The sequence below is a fragment of the Pongo abelii genome, chromosome 1 (assembly GCF_028885655.2).
Source record: "Pongo abelii isolate AG06213 chromosome 1, NHGRI_mPonAbe1-v2.0_pri, whole genome shotgun sequence".
Lineage (NCBI taxonomy): Eukaryota > Metazoa > Chordata > Mammalia > Primates > Hominidae > Pongo > Pongo abelii.
This window is the reverse complement of record NC_071985.2, coordinates 131,644,850-131,664,168: the sequence shown is the minus strand read 5'-3', so window position 1 is coordinate 131,664,168 and position 19,319 is coordinate 131,644,850. Positions and strand designations below refer to the sequence as shown.

The 19,319-nt window shown below is 41.2% G+C and overlaps 1 protein-coding gene and 1 non-coding gene across 3 annotated transcripts; one reads left to right on the top strand and one right to left on the bottom strand.

Moving 5' to 3' along the window:
• Positions 1-5,473: 5,473 nt before the first annotated feature.
• Positions 5,474-5,575, bottom strand: LOC112131492 (small nucleolar RNA U13). The gene has a single exon (XR_002913553.1). It is a non-coding gene; the product is annotated as a small nucleolar RNA U13 (small nucleolar RNA).
• A 6,860-nt stretch (positions 5,576-12,435) lies between these two features.
• S1PR1 (sphingosine-1-phosphate receptor 1) lies at positions 12,436-18,306 on the top strand. Of its 2 annotated transcripts, none has more exons than XM_009247252.4 (2): positions 12,436-13,805; positions 15,606-18,306. In XM_009247252.4, exon 2 carries the CDS (start codon positions 15,769-15,771, stop codon positions 16,915-16,917), a length of 1,149 nt encoding a protein of 382 aa, XP_009245527.1. In that variant the 5' UTR covers positions 12,436-13,805; positions 15,606-15,768; the 3' UTR covers positions 16,918-18,306.
• The last annotated feature ends 1,013 nt before the right edge of the window (positions 18,307-19,319 follow it).

Sequence of the window (19,319 nt, the reverse complement as noted above, 5' to 3'; positions counted from 1 at the left end):
TGAGTGAGAGATAAAGGCTTGTGAAGTGCAGTCAAGAAAATCTCACATGAAGTTAGAAAAGTGACCTATGTGACTGATTCAGGAGTTTTATCATCAAAATAATATAAATTTTTTAGTAAAAGAATAAAGAAAATAGAGAAAGTGAAGTCAACAAAAAAATAATTTGAAGATTTAATTAATTTAAATAACTCATCTTAACTGAGGGAAGTTTCTAAGTTGAATTTTTCAATGGGTGCCTAAGAAAATGTATGGAAAAAGAGTCAAAGAGCCATGCTCCGGGCAGATCACTGTGAACTTTCAGAAAACTCGAGACAAAGAGAGAATCTTAAAAGCGTAGATGGAAGTGGGAAGTGGAGTGATAAATTGTCCTATTTACTGTGGCTGTGTAACAACAAATTGCTCTAAAATTTAGTGGCTTAAAACTATAACACACTTACTATCTCTCATGATTCCCGAGAGACAAGAATCCAGAGTGGCTCAGCTGGGTTGTTCTGGCTCAGGGTCTCAAGAGGTTTTAGTCTGTGGCTTGGGCTTGAACATTTCAAAGGTTTCCCTCACATATCTGGGAAGACTTGACCAGCCAGGCTGAGATACTGAGGTACCATTCACATTTCTCTCCCTCTTTCTTTCTTTCTCTCTCTCTCTTTCTCTCTCTCTCTCTCTCTCCTCTCCTCTCCTCCTCCTTCTCCTCCTCCTTCTCCTCCTCCTCCTCCTCCTCCTCCTCCTCCTCCTCCTCTCATGTGGTATCTATATCATTGTTATGGTTTGAATGTATGTGTTCATTTAAAGTTCATATGTTGTATATTGGAATTTAAACCCCAAGCTGATGGTATTAAGAGGTGAGGTCTTTGGGAGGTGATTGAGGATGCAGTCCCCAAGAAGGGATTAGCATCCTTATAAAAGAGGCCCCAGAGAACTGCCTGGCCTTTCCATCTCTCCTGCCATGTGAAGACACAGTGTTCTCCCCTTTCACCATGTGAAGACATAGCAACAAGATACCATCTTGTAAATACACTTAGATTGAGATACCCATCTTGGAAGCAGAGAGCAGCCTTCACCAGACACTGAATCTGCCAACACCTTGATCTTGGATTTCTCAGTCTCCAGAACTGTAAGCAATACATTTCTGTTGTTTATAAATAACCAGTTTGAGATATTTTATTGTAGCAGCAGGAATGGACTAAGACTATCATGATGTGAGCTCACAAGGTGCTCACACATGCACAGGCATGAGAGAGAGAAAGACCACATTAGCCATTTATTATTATTATTATTATTATTATTATTATCATCATCTAGCCTTGGAAGTCAGGTAGCATCATTAATATCTCATTTTGGTTACAAAGGTCCACCAGGTTTAAGGAGAGGCAACATACATTCCAGCTTTGATGGAGGAGTATAAATGTTATATTGTAAGAAGAGCATGTGGAAAGGGAAAAAAGCAATTAAAACAGCCTACACGAAAGAATAGGGAATCAGAACGGCAACAAAGTTCTTAATAGCAACACTGGATACCAGAAGACAATGGAAAAATGCCTTTTAAATCCTCAAGGGAAATAACTTCTAACCTAAAATTCTGTATTCAGTCAAACTATGAGTAAAGAATGAAGGCAGAATACATTTTTATACATTCAACTTCTCAGGGAATTTATTTTCCATATTATATCAACCCGGAAATTTCTGGAAGCTGAGCTCCATCAATAGAAAGGCTTAAACAAAGAATGAAGGAGATTCAGGAAATGAAACTCCAACCAGGAGACTGGTGAAAGCAATCCCCAGGATGAAAATTATGCAGCAGCTAGGACTGGAGAGAAAGACAGAAAACTCAGGAGTGATGTATCCATGAATTTGATATATTTTCTCATGTGTTTTAATGCTCCAAGAATGTGTGGATAAATCGTAGTAAGTACATAGAAAACTGAGTAAAGAAAAAGATACCAAAAAGTATACATGAATATTTGTAATATATGTAATATACATGTATATACATGTAATACATGTAATATACATTATATATATACAAATATATCATAGTACATGCATGGCCAAACTGTAAGTAAAATCTGCATAGTCATAAGAATTTATGTTAATATTTAACCTATATTTAAAGAGTAGAAAATTATGATGGGGGGGAGGGGGCAGAAGTGTGGGTTTTTTTGTCTTTTGTTTGTTTGGTTGGTTTTTTCTTTGTCTCCTACAGGAAAGAAGCAGCGTGTTTAAGAGAGCTAAATCCTCATATTCACAGGACAAAGTCAACACATAATATGTAAAATTGAAAAAATAAAAAAAGTGTCAGCCGGACGCGGTGGCTCACGCCTGTAATCCCAACACTTTGGAAGGCCGAGGCAGGTGGATCACGATGTCAGGAGCTGGAGACCATCCTGGCTAACACACTGAAACCCCATCTCTACTAAAAAGACAAAAAATAAGCCGAGTGTGGTAGTGGGCGCCTGTAGTCCCAGCTACTCGGGAGGCTGAGGCAGGAGAATGGCGTGAACCCGGGAGGCGGAGCTTGCAGTGAGCTGAGATCTCGCCAATACACTCCAGCCTGGGTGACAGAGCGAGACTCCGTCTCAAAAAAAAAAAAAAAAAAAAAAAAGGTGTCAACATAATTAGAAAACGAGAGGAAGATACACAAAGGAAAAGTGAAAGAGGTAAAAGTAGTTACCACTGGGGAGCAAAAATGGTGGGGTAGGAATCATTCTTTAATAAGTTTTACAAAAATATTTCATTTAAAATCGTGTACACATTTGATTAAAATAAAAATTATTACTATTTTAGGAAATTATGAATGGATATTTCTGCTAAAATATGGAGGTTTGCACCCATGTCTTTTCCCCTTCTTGGTCCTACTGATTACAGCAAATAAACTTAAAAGGACAAAGAGAATGAAAGAAGAAACAAGAGCTAGGGAGAAGTTTATACTATTAGTGATAGAGAATCTTTGTTTAGAAAAACAAAATTAGGTATGAAAGTGAATATAGTTAGAATAAGAAAAGACATCACAACAAATTACTAATTTAAAAAAGTGGCCGGGTGCTGTGGCTCATGCCTGTAATTCCAACACTTTGGGAGGCCGAGGTGGGCGAATCACGAGGTCAGGAATTCAAGACCAGCCTGGCCAATATGGTGAAACCCCGTCTCTACTAAAAATACAAAGATTAGCTGGGCATGGTGGCGTGCGCCTGTAGTCCCAGCTATTCGGGAGGCTGAGGCAGAAGAATCGCTTGAACTGGGGTAGGCGGAGGTTGCAGTGAGCTGAGATCGTGCCACTGCATTCCAGCCTGGGTGACAGAGTGAGATTCCATCTCAAAAAAAAAAAGGGAACAAACATCATGAATCATACAAATAACAATATTTTAATTAACTAACTGCCTTAAACATTTTATGACTTTTTTTCCTTACATCCTTGGCTACATATCCTTCAGTCTTCCCTTCAGAAAATAAAATGTTAAAATATAATTTTCTTTAGAGAGAAACGAAAGGTAATTTAGTCTTCTTTCTGTCAGGTTTGATTAAAAATTTTTTTTAAATTGATGGCTTAGAAAAGTTTCTTTCAGCTTCAAAATTCATTATTGATAGCATCATGGTAAGTTTTTAGGACTGTTGCTAAATTTCGGAAAATTCCTATCACTTGTTTTTCATGGATAAATAGTGAAATTTCAAAGCATTTCAAGTTTTCTTGTGCTCTAATCATAAATACACTTAGATTGAGATAATTATTAACCAATCTGTTATTGATGTCTTTATGTCATACCGACATATTTTGAGCTTTACAGTATCTTTGTTCATGTCAGGGTTTTTTCGTGTGTCAAATCAGCAGGAAATTTACCTTTTTCTAGTTCTTATGATTAATTGTTCTTCATTATATAGGTTATTAACAATCAAATAACATATCTTCACTGTTTCTATTCAAACATGCATCTTCCTTTTAATAATGTATCATGTTCTGGATATGATCTAAAGTCAGAACGATTTTTATTTATTTATTCAATTGCTCATTTTTATTGTTTTTGTTTCATATTTTATGCATTTTTAATACAAATTTTCTCTCAACCCTTTAATAAATTTATAGATAACAAAATATTCTTTATATAAGGCCAGTCTGTAATTTCTCACATATTTCATTGAAATAATCCTAAATTTATAACCAAATTATAATAGTTATAGCATACAAATATATGAAAATTTCGATTAATCTTTTTTTATGTGATTCTTATTAAAAATGGAAAAAAAAGGCCAAGTGTGGTGGCTCACGCCTGTAATTCCAACACTTTGGGAGGCTGAGGTGGGCAAATCACTTGAGGTCAGGAGTTTGAGACCAGCCTGACCAACATAGTAAAACCTTGTCTCTACTAAAAATACAAAAATTCCAGCTGGTGGTGAGCGCCTGTAATCCTAGCACTTTGGGAGGCCAAGGCGGGTGAATCATTTGAGGTCAGGATTTTGAGACCAGCCTGGGCAACATGATGAAACCCCATCTCTACTAAAAATATAAAAATTAACCAAGTGTGATGATGTGCACCTGTAGTCCCAGCTACTTGGGAGGCTGAGGCAGGAGAATTGCTTAAACCCAGGAGGCGGAGGTTGCAGTGAGCCGAGATCATGCCACTGCACTCCAGCCTGGGCAACAGAGTGAGACTCTGTCTCAAAAAAAAAAAAAAGGAAAAACAAGTGTGATGTGTTTATAATTATATACACTGAGTTAGTAAATATATTCTGCGAAGAACAGAACTTTTGTTTTAATTAGGTGTCAATGAGAATCAAATCCTCAAATTATAATTTGCATATGGTATTTTGGATGAATTTCCCCCAGACTAGCTCCTGGCTCAGTCACGTGACACTAGCCCTGTACTTTTGTATCATGGCAGCCATAGAGGGTAGTTGAAATAGTCCTATGAACCAAAAATACCTTCAACAACTCCAAAATCTCTCCTACACAAGGGAAAATGAGATAGAGGGAGCGTCCTAATGGAAGAAGACAGTGATCTGTGTCAGTGATAGCCAATTTTGGTTAAAATACCATGCTTTTAATATTTTACAAAAACATATAACCTTGGGGACATATTGCTGGGTTCCTTCCAGGACTTGGAAGTGAAGGACTCAAGTTTAAGCTACATTGGTTTCAAAGTTAATTTTGCCTCTAACAATAGCAATAAAGTTTTAGAAAACAAACTGTGTGTAAGTGGCTTGACAAACCAGACAAAGTTGAGACCTAAGCCCATAGCAGGAGGATTGTAGAAGCAAACCAAATTCCCACTACAGATCCTCAAATAAGAGGACTTAGAAGCTCCAGGTATTTATGAAAATGACAATAAATGCTTACCTGAAAATAAGAAGCCTGATTATAGGGTATCCACTATAGCAGTGAGAAAATATTTCACACTCACCCAACCACTTCTCTCTAGCCCTATTGTAGTCATTGCCTTCATTATTTTACTTTCTGTTTATTTTCCTGTTTTTTTTTTCTTTATGTTAGATGGGTAATGTGCTGACATCATAACAAGGTTCAAGGATGGCACATCTCACACGTGTGTAAACACCCAATGATCACGCTCATGAACTACAAAAGGATTCCTTTTTGATTTTTAAATAAAATTGTTTTAATTAAAATAAGCTGCCACATATCCAGCCCTTCATCTCCAACCTGTACAATAGGATAAGTGTCAGTACCCTCATTCCAGCAGAAGACTGGAGGTTTCTTCTCTGAATGGGTTAAATCAGAGGATCATTGGAGTCAGAGACACCTGATGGAGCTGAGTGTGTAGAGGGGGTTCCCATCATGATGATTCAGTTCAAATCTAAATATCAAATGATGAGGTGTTCCCTCCTTCACTCTCCCACTTTTCTTTCTTGGTTCACTCGGGAAAATGCTAGAAGTCAGACAAGAGATTTTACAATTTCTGTCTGGCGAAACTGACCTGCCCGAAACTGACCTGCCCAAATCTTGAGAACTCCAGATATTGACATTTGGCATACTCAACGAAAGTGTTTATCCTGATCATTTACCATCCCTCCATTGACAAGCCCCCACAGAAAGTTTTAAATTAGCTTTCTGATTTGCCTCTATTTTAGCCTCTGTTTGAAATATAAATGGATGGCCAGAGATCATCTGACAATTGGGAAAGCCAATGGCACAAAGAACTGAGAGCAAAACAAATAGGAAAGTGTGACAACAAAGAAAATAGGAGAAAATGTCAACAACAAAAACAACAACACTCTGATATCCTCAGAGATAAGTAAAGATGTGGTATCTTTAACATAAGAACAGAGTTCTGTAAAAATGTAACATTCAGAAAAGAAAAAGAGAGCCCTTGGAAATTAAAGTATGATAGTGAAAAGAGAGCTATTAACTGAAGGATTGAAAGTACAAAGAGGAAAATAAAAAAGGAGGAAATTTAAAAATCAGGCTAGATAGATGGTCCACAATCTGAATAGTGGGATTTGCAAAAAGGGAAAATAGAAAAACCGGAGAAGATGAAGTCATTAAAGAAATAATTTCAGATAATTTTCAGAACTGCAAAGGACTTAGAAAATCAAGGTATATCACCATGCCACTCTGGAATACTGAAGAGACAGAGAAGTTTCTAAAAACATCCAGAGACAAAAAATAGTTGGCTGTGATGTTTTGAAATCAGAATAACTTTATACTCTTTATCAGTAGCCCTAGAAATTAAAAGACAAAAGAGTAATGCCTTCAAAATTCTCAGGGGAAATGACTTACAACTTTTAACTTGATACCTAGTCAAAATATTATTCAAGTAGAGAATAGAATATTTAAAATGTCAGACATGCAAGAATTCAGAAAAGTTTATAATATAAGCATCCTTCTTCAAGTTAATTAATACTCCTTCAACATGGCAGAAAACCTATAGATATTATTATAAGATTGATAATGAAGAAATGGAGGTATAAAACATGGGATTTCAAGATTTGCAAGTGGCCACCGGAAGAAAATCAACAAGACTTCACAGTGATTGGAAAAACTGGCGAACCAGGGAACCTCGGAGGACTAATGCTCTTCTTTTCAAGTTTTGTACCATTTGATCTCTTTAAAATGATGTGCACATATTATTTTGACTTTAAAATTTTATTGGAAAATTAAAAAGCAAAGTGAATAAAAAAATGGAAAGTGGGATGGTGAAAGCAATGATTGCACTTAAAGATAGTTAAAGATGAATGTGGTGTGGTCAAGTCAGCTTCATACCTGGGATGCAAGGCTGGTTCAACATACGCAAATAGATAAACGTAATCCATCACGTAGACAGAACCAATGACAAAAACCACATGATTATCTCAATAGATGCAGAGAAGGCCTTCAACAAAATTCAACACCCCTTCATGCTAAAAACTCTCAATAAACTAGGTTTTGATGGAATGTATCTCAAACTAATAAGAGATATTTGTGACAAACCCACAGCCAATATCATACTAAATGGGCAAAAGCTGGAAGCATTCCCTTTGAAAACCAGCACAAGACAAGGATGCCCTTTCTCACCACTCCTATTCAACACAGTATTAGAAGTTCTGGCCAGGGCAATCAGGCAAGAGGAAGAAATAAAGGGTATTCAAATAGGAAAAGAGGAAGTCAAATTGTTTCTGTTTGCAGATAACATGATTGTATATTTAGAAAATCCCACCATCTCAGCCCAAAATCTCCTTAAGCTGATAAGCAACTTCAGCCAAGTCTCAGGATACAAAATCAATGTGCAAAAATCACAAGCATTCCTATACACCAATAACAGACAAACAGAGAGACAAATCATGAGTGAACTCCCATTCACAATTGCTACAAAGAGAATAAAATACGTAGGAATACAACTTACAAGGGATGTGAAGGACGTCTTCAGGGAGTACTACAAACCACTGCTCAAGAAAATAAGAGAAGACACAAACAAATGGAAAAACATTCCATGCTCATGGACAGGAAGAATCAACATCATGAAAACAGCCATACTGCCCAAAGTAATTTATAGATTCAATGCTATCCCCATCAAGCTATCATTGACTTTCTTCACAGAATTGGGAAAAACTACTTTAAATTTCATATGGAATCAAAAAAGAGCCCACATAGCCAAGACAATCCTAAGCAAAAAGAACAAAGCTGGAGGCATCATGCTACCTGACTTCAAACTATACTACAAGGCTACAGTAACCAAAACAGTATAGTACTGGTACCAAAACAGATATATGGACCAATGCAACAGAATAGAGGCCTCAGAAATAACACCACACATCTACAGCCATCTGATCTTTGAAAAACCTGATAAAAACAAGAAAGGGAGAAAGGATTCCCTATTTAATAAATGGTGTTGGGAAAACTGGCTAGCCATATGCAGAACACTGAAACTGGACGCCTTCCTTACATCTTATACAAAAATTAACTCAAGATGGATTGAAGACCTAAATGTAAGACCTAAAACAAGAAAAATCCTAGAAGAAAACCTAGGCAATACCATTCAGGACATAGTCATGGGCAAATACTTCATGTCTAAAACACCAAAAGCAATGGCAACAAAAGCCAAAATTGACAAATGGGATCTAATTAAACTAAAGAGCTTCTGCACAGCAAAAGAAACTATCATCAGAGTGAACAGGCAACCTATATAAGGGGAGAAAACTTTTGCAATCTATGAATCTGACAAAGGGCTAATATCCAGAATCTATAAAGAACTTAAACAAATTTACAAGAAAAAAACCAAACAACCCTATCAAAAAGTGGGCAAAGCATACGAACAGACACTTCTCAAAAGACAACATTCATGCAGCCAACAAACATATGAAAAAAACCTCATAATCACTGGCCATTAGAGAAATGCAAATCAAAACCACAATGAGATACTATCTCATGCCAGTTAGAATGGTGATCATTAAAAAGTCAGGAAACAACAGATGCTGAAGAGGATGTGGAGAAATAGGAACACTTTTACACTGTTGGTGGGAGTATAAATTAGTTCAACATTGTGGAAGACAGTGTGGCGATTCCTCAAGGATCTAGAACTAGAAACACCATTTGACCCAGCAATTCCCTTACTGGGTATATACCCAAAGGATTATAAATTGTTCTACTATAAAGACACACGCACACATATGTTTATTGTGGCACTATTCACAATAGCAAAGACTTGGAACCAACCCAAATGTCCACCAATGATGGACTGGAAAAGGAAAATGTGGCACATATACACCATGGAATACTATGCAGGCATAATAAAGGATGAGTTCATGTCCTTTGCAGGGACATGGATGAAGCTGGAAATCATCATTCTCGCAAACTAACACAAGAACAGAAAACCAAACACTGCATGTTCTCACTCATAAGTGGGTGTTGAACAATGAGAACACATGGGCACGTGGGGGAACATCACACACTGGGGCCCATTGGGGGGTGGGGGGCTAGGGGAGAGATAGCATTAGGAGAAATACCTAATGTAGGTGACGGATTGACGGGTGCAGCAAACCACCATGGCATGTGTACGCCTATGTAACAAACCTGCACATTCTGCACATGTACCCCAGAACTTAAAGTAAAATAATAATAATAATAATAATAATAATAATAAAAGATGGAGGTGGTGGATGGGTGAAGCATTTTCTCTGTAGTGTAGGGAATTCTCACAGGTTTGTAGCTCCTTAATCCTCACAATGACTGAAAGAGGCAAATATCATTATTTCATTTTACAGATGACGAAACTGAGGTTCAAGGAAGTTAAAAGAACTTGCCTAAAGTCACGTAGCTTAGAACTGGCAATATCAAGGCTGAATCTAAGTGTCTGTTCCAAGGCTCAGTCATGTTCCGCTAATTTTGAATGTTGGCAAACAAGAGGAGAGAGAGATATTGGGACCTAGGATGAAGGGAAGAAAGAGTTTTTGGTAGAGAAAACACATAAACATTTATGTAAGTTGAAAGTAAAGAGTCCTCAGAAGCTAAGAACTGAAAGTACAAGGGAGAATAGGAATAATTGAGCCAAGTCTTAGAAAGTTTAGAGGAAGCAGCATGCTGACCTGGGCAAGAGTTTGCCTTGGAAAGGAGTAAAGTTGCTTTTATTTCTGAAACAGGTGGGAAGGAGGTAAAGGTGGGTAAAGTTGCTATTAAGCTGGAGCTTGGAGAGGAGGGAAATTGAGATGGTCATACTGTTTCCTCCTTGAAATAAGAGGCTAGTTATTCTCCTGTGAATAGACAAGTAAGGGAAAGCCTGGATCTTTACCAGTCACTGGGTCAGGGGAGGGGAGAGGGGAGAAAAGGGTGTTGGAAAGTGACTGGAGCAATTAGGAAAGAGAGTAAGGCTCAGGCTTGTAATCCCAGCACTTTGAGAGTCCAAGGTGGGAGGACTGCTTGAGCGCAGGAGTTCGAGGTCACCCTGGGCAACAAAGTGAGACTCCTGTCTATACAAAAAATAAAAATAATAATTATCAGGACATGGTGACTGGCGCCTGTAGTCCCAGCTGCTTGGGAGGCTGAAGTAGGTGGATCCTTTGAGGGTGGGAGATCAAGGCTGCAGTGAGCTATGATTTCGCCACTGCACTCCAGCCTGGATGACAGAGCAGAGCCAGACCCTGTCTCAATTGAAAAAAAGAAAAAAAAAAAAAAGGAAAAGGAAAAGAGTAGAGTTGTAATATTTAGCAAATAAAAAATATAGCTCATGGCTGGGCACAGTGACTCATGCTTGTAATCCCAGCACTTTGGGAGGCCAAGGCAGGTGGATCGCCTGAAGTCAGGAGTTCGAGACCAGCCTGGACAGCATGGTGAAATCCCATCTCTACTAAAAACACAAAACTAGCTGGGTGTGGTGGTGCAGGCCTGTAATCCCAGCTATTCGGGAGGCTGAGGTAGGAGAATTGCTTGAACCTGGGAGGTGGAGGTTGCGGTGAGCTGAGATCGCGCCACTGGACTCCAGCCTGGGCAACAGAGTGAGACTCTGTCTCAAAAAAAAAAAAAAAAAAAAAAGCTCACACAGTTACATTTGAATGGCGCATTTATGACAAATTTTTGTTTAGTGTATGCTCCAAAGATTGTGTGGTATTTTATCTGGAAACTCTTAAAGAGAAACACTAAAGCATGTGTAAAGAACAACAAAGCCACTTCGAAATCAAAAATTGGAAATGGAGCAAACTTAAGATAGGAATATTGGGCTTGACTTCTAGGCAGCAGCAGACAGGGAGTTGTACTAGCAGTCAGGAGATAGCTTGAGAATGCAATTTTTAGGGCCTCCCTGGAGAGCAATGGGAAGAGACTTATATGGGAACTAGAGACTTGGAATTGGCCAGGACGCCATTGCTGGAAACATTTGCCTACTATCTAATTTTACCTGAGTGGATCATCTACAATTACATCTCATAGGTGTGTACTAAAGATGATTATTATTAAATAACAATCTGAAAGGTTTTTGGACTCTGTAAAACACATTATCAATATTGAATGTTAATAACCAGTGGTATTCACAAGAAAACAACTGATATCCCCAAGGAAATTCTTGAACCTGTTTGAGGTTTATCATGGTGGTCTGGATTAGTGGTAAAGAGTGCAGCCTGTCCCACATTAACCAAGCTGCTTAATATGTCTGGGAGTCAATTTCCTTGTTTGTAAAATTAGAATAATTATAGTGCCTAACTTGTCAGATTAAATGAATTAATATGTGTAACAATATGTGCAAATACTAAAAGTACAATGTTACATGAGATATCATAGGCAGAAAATGAGAAGTTTTAGAAAACATTCATTAATATGCATATGTATACACTTTGTATGCATACGTAGAAAATGAGTGGTTGTAAAAGGACATTCATTAGCATACTTGTATATGCATTTTGTAGACATGTACAGTCAGAAATGCAGCAAATGTAAAACTTTAAATCTAGAAGTCTGTTTCCCTCTGGGAACATATATTTCAATTCCTTAACTGTTTATTGACTGATAGCGTTTGAGCCATAAGGCAAGGCATTTGCAGTATTTAGGTTTTGGAACCCAGCTCTGCCACTCACAAGCTGGGAAATCTACAAGTCACCTTAGTTGTCTGAATGACACTTCTCTCAACAATAAAATGGCCAGCAATGCTTGCTTACTTCACAGAGCAGTAGGGTTAAATTAACCTAGCACATGCTTGATACAGACTAGGTGTGAAATTTCACTTTGATTCCTTTGGCTTTAACGAATGCATAAATTAGTGTGGGTGGAGGTGGGAGAAGGCGGGGGAAATGCGAAGTCCCCCGTTTTTTTGTGCTGGGTAGACACAATATACCTCTTCCCCTTTAAGTGAAATAAGTCTTCAAATCCAATTAGGATCTACTCTGGAGTCTTACAGGACCGTTATCTTGGTTTCCACATTATATGCACTGTACTGTTGTTGAAGCTGTGGGTATGTATTGGGTGCGTCGCTGTCGATGAATGCTTTAAAACAGCTGTGAATTAACTGTCACTTCTTTTTTTTTGGCAAACTCACAAAATCCCAGAAGTCAGGGGTCTGTTGTTTATTCATTCTGCCTCCTTCTGAGTCATTCAGGTACAGGGTGTGTCTGCCAATTGAAACTGCACAGCGGAGGAAGTTTTTGAGTTCACATCTGCCGGGATGGGAAAGCAGTGCAACCAGGGACTGGGTGGAAACTTTTACAACAGTAATGCAAGGGCAGAAGCGTCCTGAGCTTGTCACGCAGGCAGATCTGACCAAGCCCGCCTCTCAGCCTCACGTTCTTAAGTAGCATCTAAGCAAAAGAAAAGGGTGGGCAAAGTGCTAGTAATGAGATTTGAGGCCTCTGAGTCGACTCCCAAGTAGAATGTGAGAGAAGGGTGCCGGCTTCTGCTGGGCAGCTGCAGTTGCTCCGCAGCTCCTGGCCGAGAATCTTCGCCTTTGGAAATTCCGGAGCTGCCCAGGCGTTTTGAATCTCTCAGGACTCAGCAGCAGCCCACCTCCTCAACGACCTCTCCATTGGCCAGAATCTGGGACACACAGCCTGACTTTGTGCTCAGCTGAGGGAAACCCCTCGCCGAACAGCAAAACCGGCGCTGGTTCATTTCTCTGTGCACTCTGGGAAAGCCACTGCCCCTCAGACCGCAGTTTCGAGGAGCACCAGGATCTGGGGTGCCGGGGGGAGTACAGGAATCTCCCGGTCCATTCTCCCTCCCGGGTTGCTTGTCTCCTCCGTACCTCTCGCAGCCCCTTCCCAGCCTCTCCTCCCCAGAGCGCCGCCGACACTCGCCGGGTCGCGGCTCAGGTTTTCTGCCGCCCGCGCGAAAGTGGCTCGGGGAGCTCCTGGCCACAAGCTCAGTACATCGATCCTCCTAGGGCTGCGGGGGGTGTGGGACCAGGGCGGTGCGCTACGAGACTCCGGGCCGTCCTCTGCCCACTCAGACTTTTCGAGGGAAAAGTTTCAAAAGTCTCTCCACCTCCTTTTTTTACAGGGGCTCGGGAGAATCCTCTCCACCGCCAGAGATCAGCGTCTATCCGGGCGAGGGCAGTGATTTATACAGTAGAATCCAGGGGTTACCGGGCTCCGCCCCTTCTCTCTCTCTCTCTTTTTTTCTTTCATTTGTTGTTTGGGGAGGAGGGGTTCTTCTTCTTTTTTTTTTTTTTTGCTTCTGCCCCAGATCTTTCCTGGACAGTGCGTCTCAGCAGTTCAGATCCGGGGGCCCCCAGCTGGCAGAGGGCGTGGGGGGTTAAGGCATTAACCCCTCCCAGCCTCTTCCTGAAGAAACCACCCAGCCTTGGCGCGGCGCTGGGTGACTTCGCGTAGCAGGCAGGGAACTGGCCGCGGCGAGCGGGACTGGCCATTGGAGTGCTCCGCTGCGGAGGGAGGGGACCCCGACTCGAGTAAGTTTGCAAGAGCACTACGCAGTCAGTCGGGGGCAGCAGCAAGATGAGGAGCGAGCCGTACAGATCCGGGGCTCTCCGAATGCAACTTCGCCCTGCTTGAGCGAGGTAGGGGGCGGCCAATGGCGGGGGACGCGGGCGCGGGGACCCCGGTTGCGGTAGGGCTTAGGTGTCAGAAACGAATTTTTAAGTCGAACGAGGCAAACAAAAACTTTGAAAACATCTCCGGGCGCTGAAAATTTGCATCTCTGGGCCACTAAGGAGCCCATCTCTATCAGATTGTTCTTGGGCACTTGTGAGTTATGCAGTTTGGAAAAAAGGTTAATTCCCAACTGTGGAACCTACGGGGGTAGGGGCAGTGAAAGCTGCAGTTGGTCGGAGGAATAGAAGGGAAGGCGTTAAATTTTGGAAATTCTATAGACAAAGAATATGGTGGGTGGTGTGGGGCGTGGGTAATGGCTTAAACTAGTACTGCCCAGGAGCAGGGTATAACATTAGTTGGGGGAAAATGCGGAGCTGCTTGGCTTGAGTAGCCTCTGCTGTTCGCGGAATTGCTGGGATTGTTCTCATCTCTATTACCTCATTTTATTGTACTGCTGCATTACCTTGAAATATTTAAGCAACTTAGAAGTAGACTTCTGCTGACCAGTGCCGTCTTAGAAAGTTTCTTTGTAACTTTCTAGTCCTAGGAGAGGAGTCAACGTGTTGGGGGACTGCAGTAAATAAAACTGCCCACGCAAATTTAGCAATGCACCAGGGAGCAGTTTAATGTGAGTTTCTGAAGAGTAGTTTTGCAATCGAAATTAGAAATGTGGTAGCATATATTATTGCTGTCATGAGTAGTTTGATTTCTCTCTTTTGTGTATGTTTTGGCTAAACTAAACAAAGCAAAAAATATTTATGCAATCAACTAATGTACGAAATTTCTGGGATTTGCTGCAATCTGTTATGAATGGTTTTAACTGAATACCTTTAAATTTACTTGCCCTGGCTTGGGGGCGGGGGAGGCGGGGAGAAGAAGAAGAAGAAAGAAAAGGCAGTCGCTTCACGGAGGCGCTAAGCTTTCCTGTTTACTGCAAGGCGGGGCGGGCCTGGCTGCCCACACCTCACTGCGCCCTCGGACCCTAAGCACACCTGCTCCTAGAGAGTTATTAATAGAGCCCCCAAATGACTTACGCTTTCAAATGATTTTCCTGCAAATCTGATTTCTTGCATGGCAATTAGGAGGTGGTGCTAGTCTCTTTGAACCGGGGGGCTGAGGGTGGGCATGGGGGACAGAGGTGTGTGTCTTCCCCCTCAGACTGGCAGTTGAGTCTTTTCCGAGGAGAGACGTGGGCTGGTATTGAGCGTGCAGCTGAGCTGGTGACTGCTTCAGAGAATCTCATGGCTGGAAATCCGGGGGTGAGGGGGTGTGGGGTGGTGAGAGGGCAGGAGTGGAGTTCAAATGGGGTGTGTTCTCTAGGTTTCCCATTCCTCCCACTCCCTGTTTTCCTTTTCATCATCTTTTTTTTTTTTTGTCAACCCACAGCCAACATCATAATTCCCATTTCCCTTTGAGTGAATATGGCCATAGAGTTTCTCCCTCTCTTTTTCTTCCTCCTCTTCCTTTTCTGAAAAAAGAAAAAAAAAGGATGAAAAAAAGATAATTTGATTTTTTAAAAAAATCTCTCTCCCTGAGCTCTCCCCAAGTTTCTTTAAAACAAATCAACAACAACACAATTGGAGCAGTGCCTTAGCTAGAATGAATTATGCCAGTATGCTGTGGCTCTTTCCCTGACTCTCTCCTCTGACTTGTTTAAGGCTGCGGTTTCCGAGGCCCTCTCCAGCCAAGGAAAAGCTACACAAAAAGCCTGGATCACTCATTGAACCACCCCTGCAGCCAGTGAAGGCTCTCTCGCCTCGCCCTCTAGCGTTCGTCTGGAGTAGTGCCACCCCGGCTTCCTGGGGACACAGGATTGGTACCATGGGGTCCACCGGCGTCCCGCTGGTCAAGGCCCACCGCAGCTCGGTCTCTGACTACGTCAACTATGATATCATCGTCCGGCATTACAACTACACGGGAAAGCTGAATATCAGCGCGGACAAGGAGAACAGCATTAAACTGACCTCGGTGGTGTTCATTCTCATCTGCTGCTTTATCATTCTGGAGAACATCTTTGTCTTGCTGACCATTTGGAAAACCAAGAAATTCCACCGACCCATGTACTATTTTATTGGCAATCTGGCCCTCTCAGACCTGTTGGCAGGAGTAGCCTACACAGCTAACCTGCTCTTGTCTGGGGCCACCACCTACAAGCTCACTCCCGCCCAGTGGTTTCTGCGGGAAGGGAGTATGTTTGTGGCCCTGTCAGCCTCGGTGTTCAGTCTCCTCGCCATCGCCATTGAGCGCTATATCACAATGCTGAAAATGAAACTCCACAACGGGAGCAATAACTTCCGCCTTTTCCTGCTCATCAGCGCCTGCTGGGTCATCTCCCTCATCCTGGGTGGCCTGCCCATCATGGGCTGGAACTGCATCAGTGCGCTGTCCAGCTGCTCCACCGTGCTGCCGCTCTACCACAAGCACTATATCCTCTTCTGCACCACGGTCTTCACTCTGCTTCTGCTCTCCATCGTCATTCTGTACTGCAGGATCTACTCCTTGGTCAGGACTCGGAGCCGCCGCCTAACGTTCCGCAAGAACATTTCCAAGGCCAGCCGCAGCTCTGAGAAGTCGCTGGCGCTGCTCAAGACCGTAATTATCGTCCTGAGCGTCTTCATCGCCTGCTGGGCACCGCTCTTCATCCTGCTCCTGCTGGATGTGGGCTGCAAGGTGAAGACCTGCGACATCCTCTTCAGAGCGGAGTACTTCCTGGTGTTAGCTGTGCTCAACTCCGGCACCAACCCCATCATTTACACTCTGACCAACAAGGAGATGCGTCGGGCCTTCATTCGGATCATGTCCTGCTGCAAGTGCCCGAGCGGAGACTCTGCTGGCAAATTCAAGCGACCCATCATCGCCGGCATGGAATTCAGCCGCAGCAAATCGGACAATTCCTCCCACCCCCAGAAGGACGATGGGGACAACCCAGAGACCATTATGTCTTCTGGAAACGTCAACTCTTCTTCCTAGAACTGGAAGCTGTCCACCCAGCGGAAGCGCTCTTTACTTGGTCGCTTGCCACCCCAGTGTTTGGAAAAAAATCTCTGGGCTTCGACTGCTGCCAGGGAGGAGCTGCTGCAAGCCAGAGGGAGGAAGGGGGAGAATACGAACAGCCTGGTGGTGTCGGGTGTTGGTGGGTAGAGTTAGTTCCTGTGAACAATGCACTGGGAAGGGTGGAGATCAGGTCCCAGCCTGGAATATATTTCCTCCCCCCCTGGAGCTTTGATTTTGCACTGAGCCAAAGGTCTAGCATTGTCAAGCTCCTAAAGGGTTCATTTGGCCCCTCCTCAAAGACTAATGTCCCCATGTGAAAGCGTCTCTTTGTCTGGAGCTTTGAGGAGATGTTTTCCTTCACTTTAGTTTCAAACCCAAGTGAGTGTGTGCACTTCTGCTTCTTTAGGGATGCCCTGTACATCCCACACCCCACCCTCCCTTCCCTTCATACCCCTCCTCAAAGTTCTTTTACTTTATACTTTAACTACCTGAGAGTTATCAGAGCTGGGGTTGTGGAATGATCGATCATCTATAGCAAATAGGCTATGTTGAGTACGTAGGCTGTGGGAAGATGAAGATGGTTTGGAGGTGTAAAACAATGTCCTTTGCTGAGGCCAAAGTTTCCATGTAAGCGGGATCCGTTTTTTGGAATTTGGTTGAAGTCACTTTGATTTCTTTAAAAAACATCTTTTCAATGAAATGTGTTACCATTTCATATCCATTGAAGCTGAAATCTGCATAAGGAAGCCCACTTTATCTAAATGATATTAGCCAGGATCCTTGGTGTCCTAGGAGAAACAGACAAGCAAAACAAAGTGAAAACTGAATGGATTAACTTTTGCAAACCAAGGGAGATTTCTTAGCAAATGAGTCTGACAAATATGACATCTGTCTTTGGCACTTTTGCTGATGTTTATTTCAGAATGTTGTGTGATTCATTTCAAGCAACAGCATGGTTGTATTTTGTTGTGTTAAAAGTACTTTTCATGATTTTTGAATGTATTTGTTTCAGCAGAGGTCATTTTATTGGATTTTTCTAACCTGTGTTAACACCATTGAATGTGTATTTCTTAAGAAAATACCACCCTCTTGTGCCCTTAAAAGCATTACTTTAACTGGTAGGGAACACCAGAAACTTTTCAGTCCAGCTGTTCATTAGATAGTAATTGAAGATATGTATAAATATTACAAAGAATAAAAATATATTACTGTCTCTTTAGTGTGGTTTTCAGTGCAATTAAACCAAGAGATGTCTTGTTTTTTTTTTAAAAAAAAATAGTATTTAATAGGTTTCTGACTTTTGTGGATCATTTTGCACATAGCTTTATCAACTTTTAAACATTAATAAACTGATTTTTTTAAAGATCCCTTTGTGAAGAGCATTCTTAAAAATAATTATTGAGTCATCTATTGGATTGTGTAGCTCTTTGGAATCAAAGTTAAGGACAAATTTCTGTTATTCTTTAAAGGATTTTTACCTTAACTAGGGTGTGAAAAAAAATGTGGTTTGTTTAGAAACCACTCTATCTTTTTCAGGAAGAGAAACTTCAATAAGTTAACACTGAAGAGTAGTAAAGAATGAGATAAAAACCACCAACCTTCTGAATACCACATTGGCTAGTAAGTAGAATTGTTTGTGTTTTAAATTGCATTTAAGCCAAATAAAGTAAATACAATAATTCTGTCATCAAATATGGGCTTTTAAAGAAATTATACACAAAAATGTGGTTGTAAATGTAGTTTAAATGATGAGACTCAATCATCATTCAAACCCATCAAAAAAGCATACATTCTTGGCCTTTCATCAACATGCTGGGGAAGTGGGGATATGAATATGGGTATTAAATCATGTGCTTTTTTTTTTTTTTTTCAGGACACTGCCTTGGCTTCTCCCAGCCTATCTTCTGAACCACATAGAAGTATACAGTATCAGTGAAGCAGCTAGCTGTAAAATGTGGGCTGAGTAGCATAACACTTTTATCTGAAAACCTTCAATTCATAGTATCTGAAAGCATTAACATTCTCAGTCATTAATTTTTCCAACTACAAAATGAAAGCACTTTGCAAGCATCACAGACTTATTGTAATAGTTAATTCTTGTTTCTGATTATTGTCATCTTTTGGGGGATTAAAGTATTTTGGCATGTTTGGCTCTCTAATCTTATTGCTACTTTCAGAATTTGTGCTTTCAAGTGTCATTGAATATGCACAGGACACAGTTGGGACATGAAGATAAACCTCACCTAATACAGTAGATGTCATTTCTGGGTAAGGTTAACTGTGGGAAACAGAAATGTGTTCACTAAGGAAACCTTAGGTCACAACCTCCAGTTTCCTGAAGGAAATGCCAAAAATGCTCCAAAGACAAAAGGCTGGAA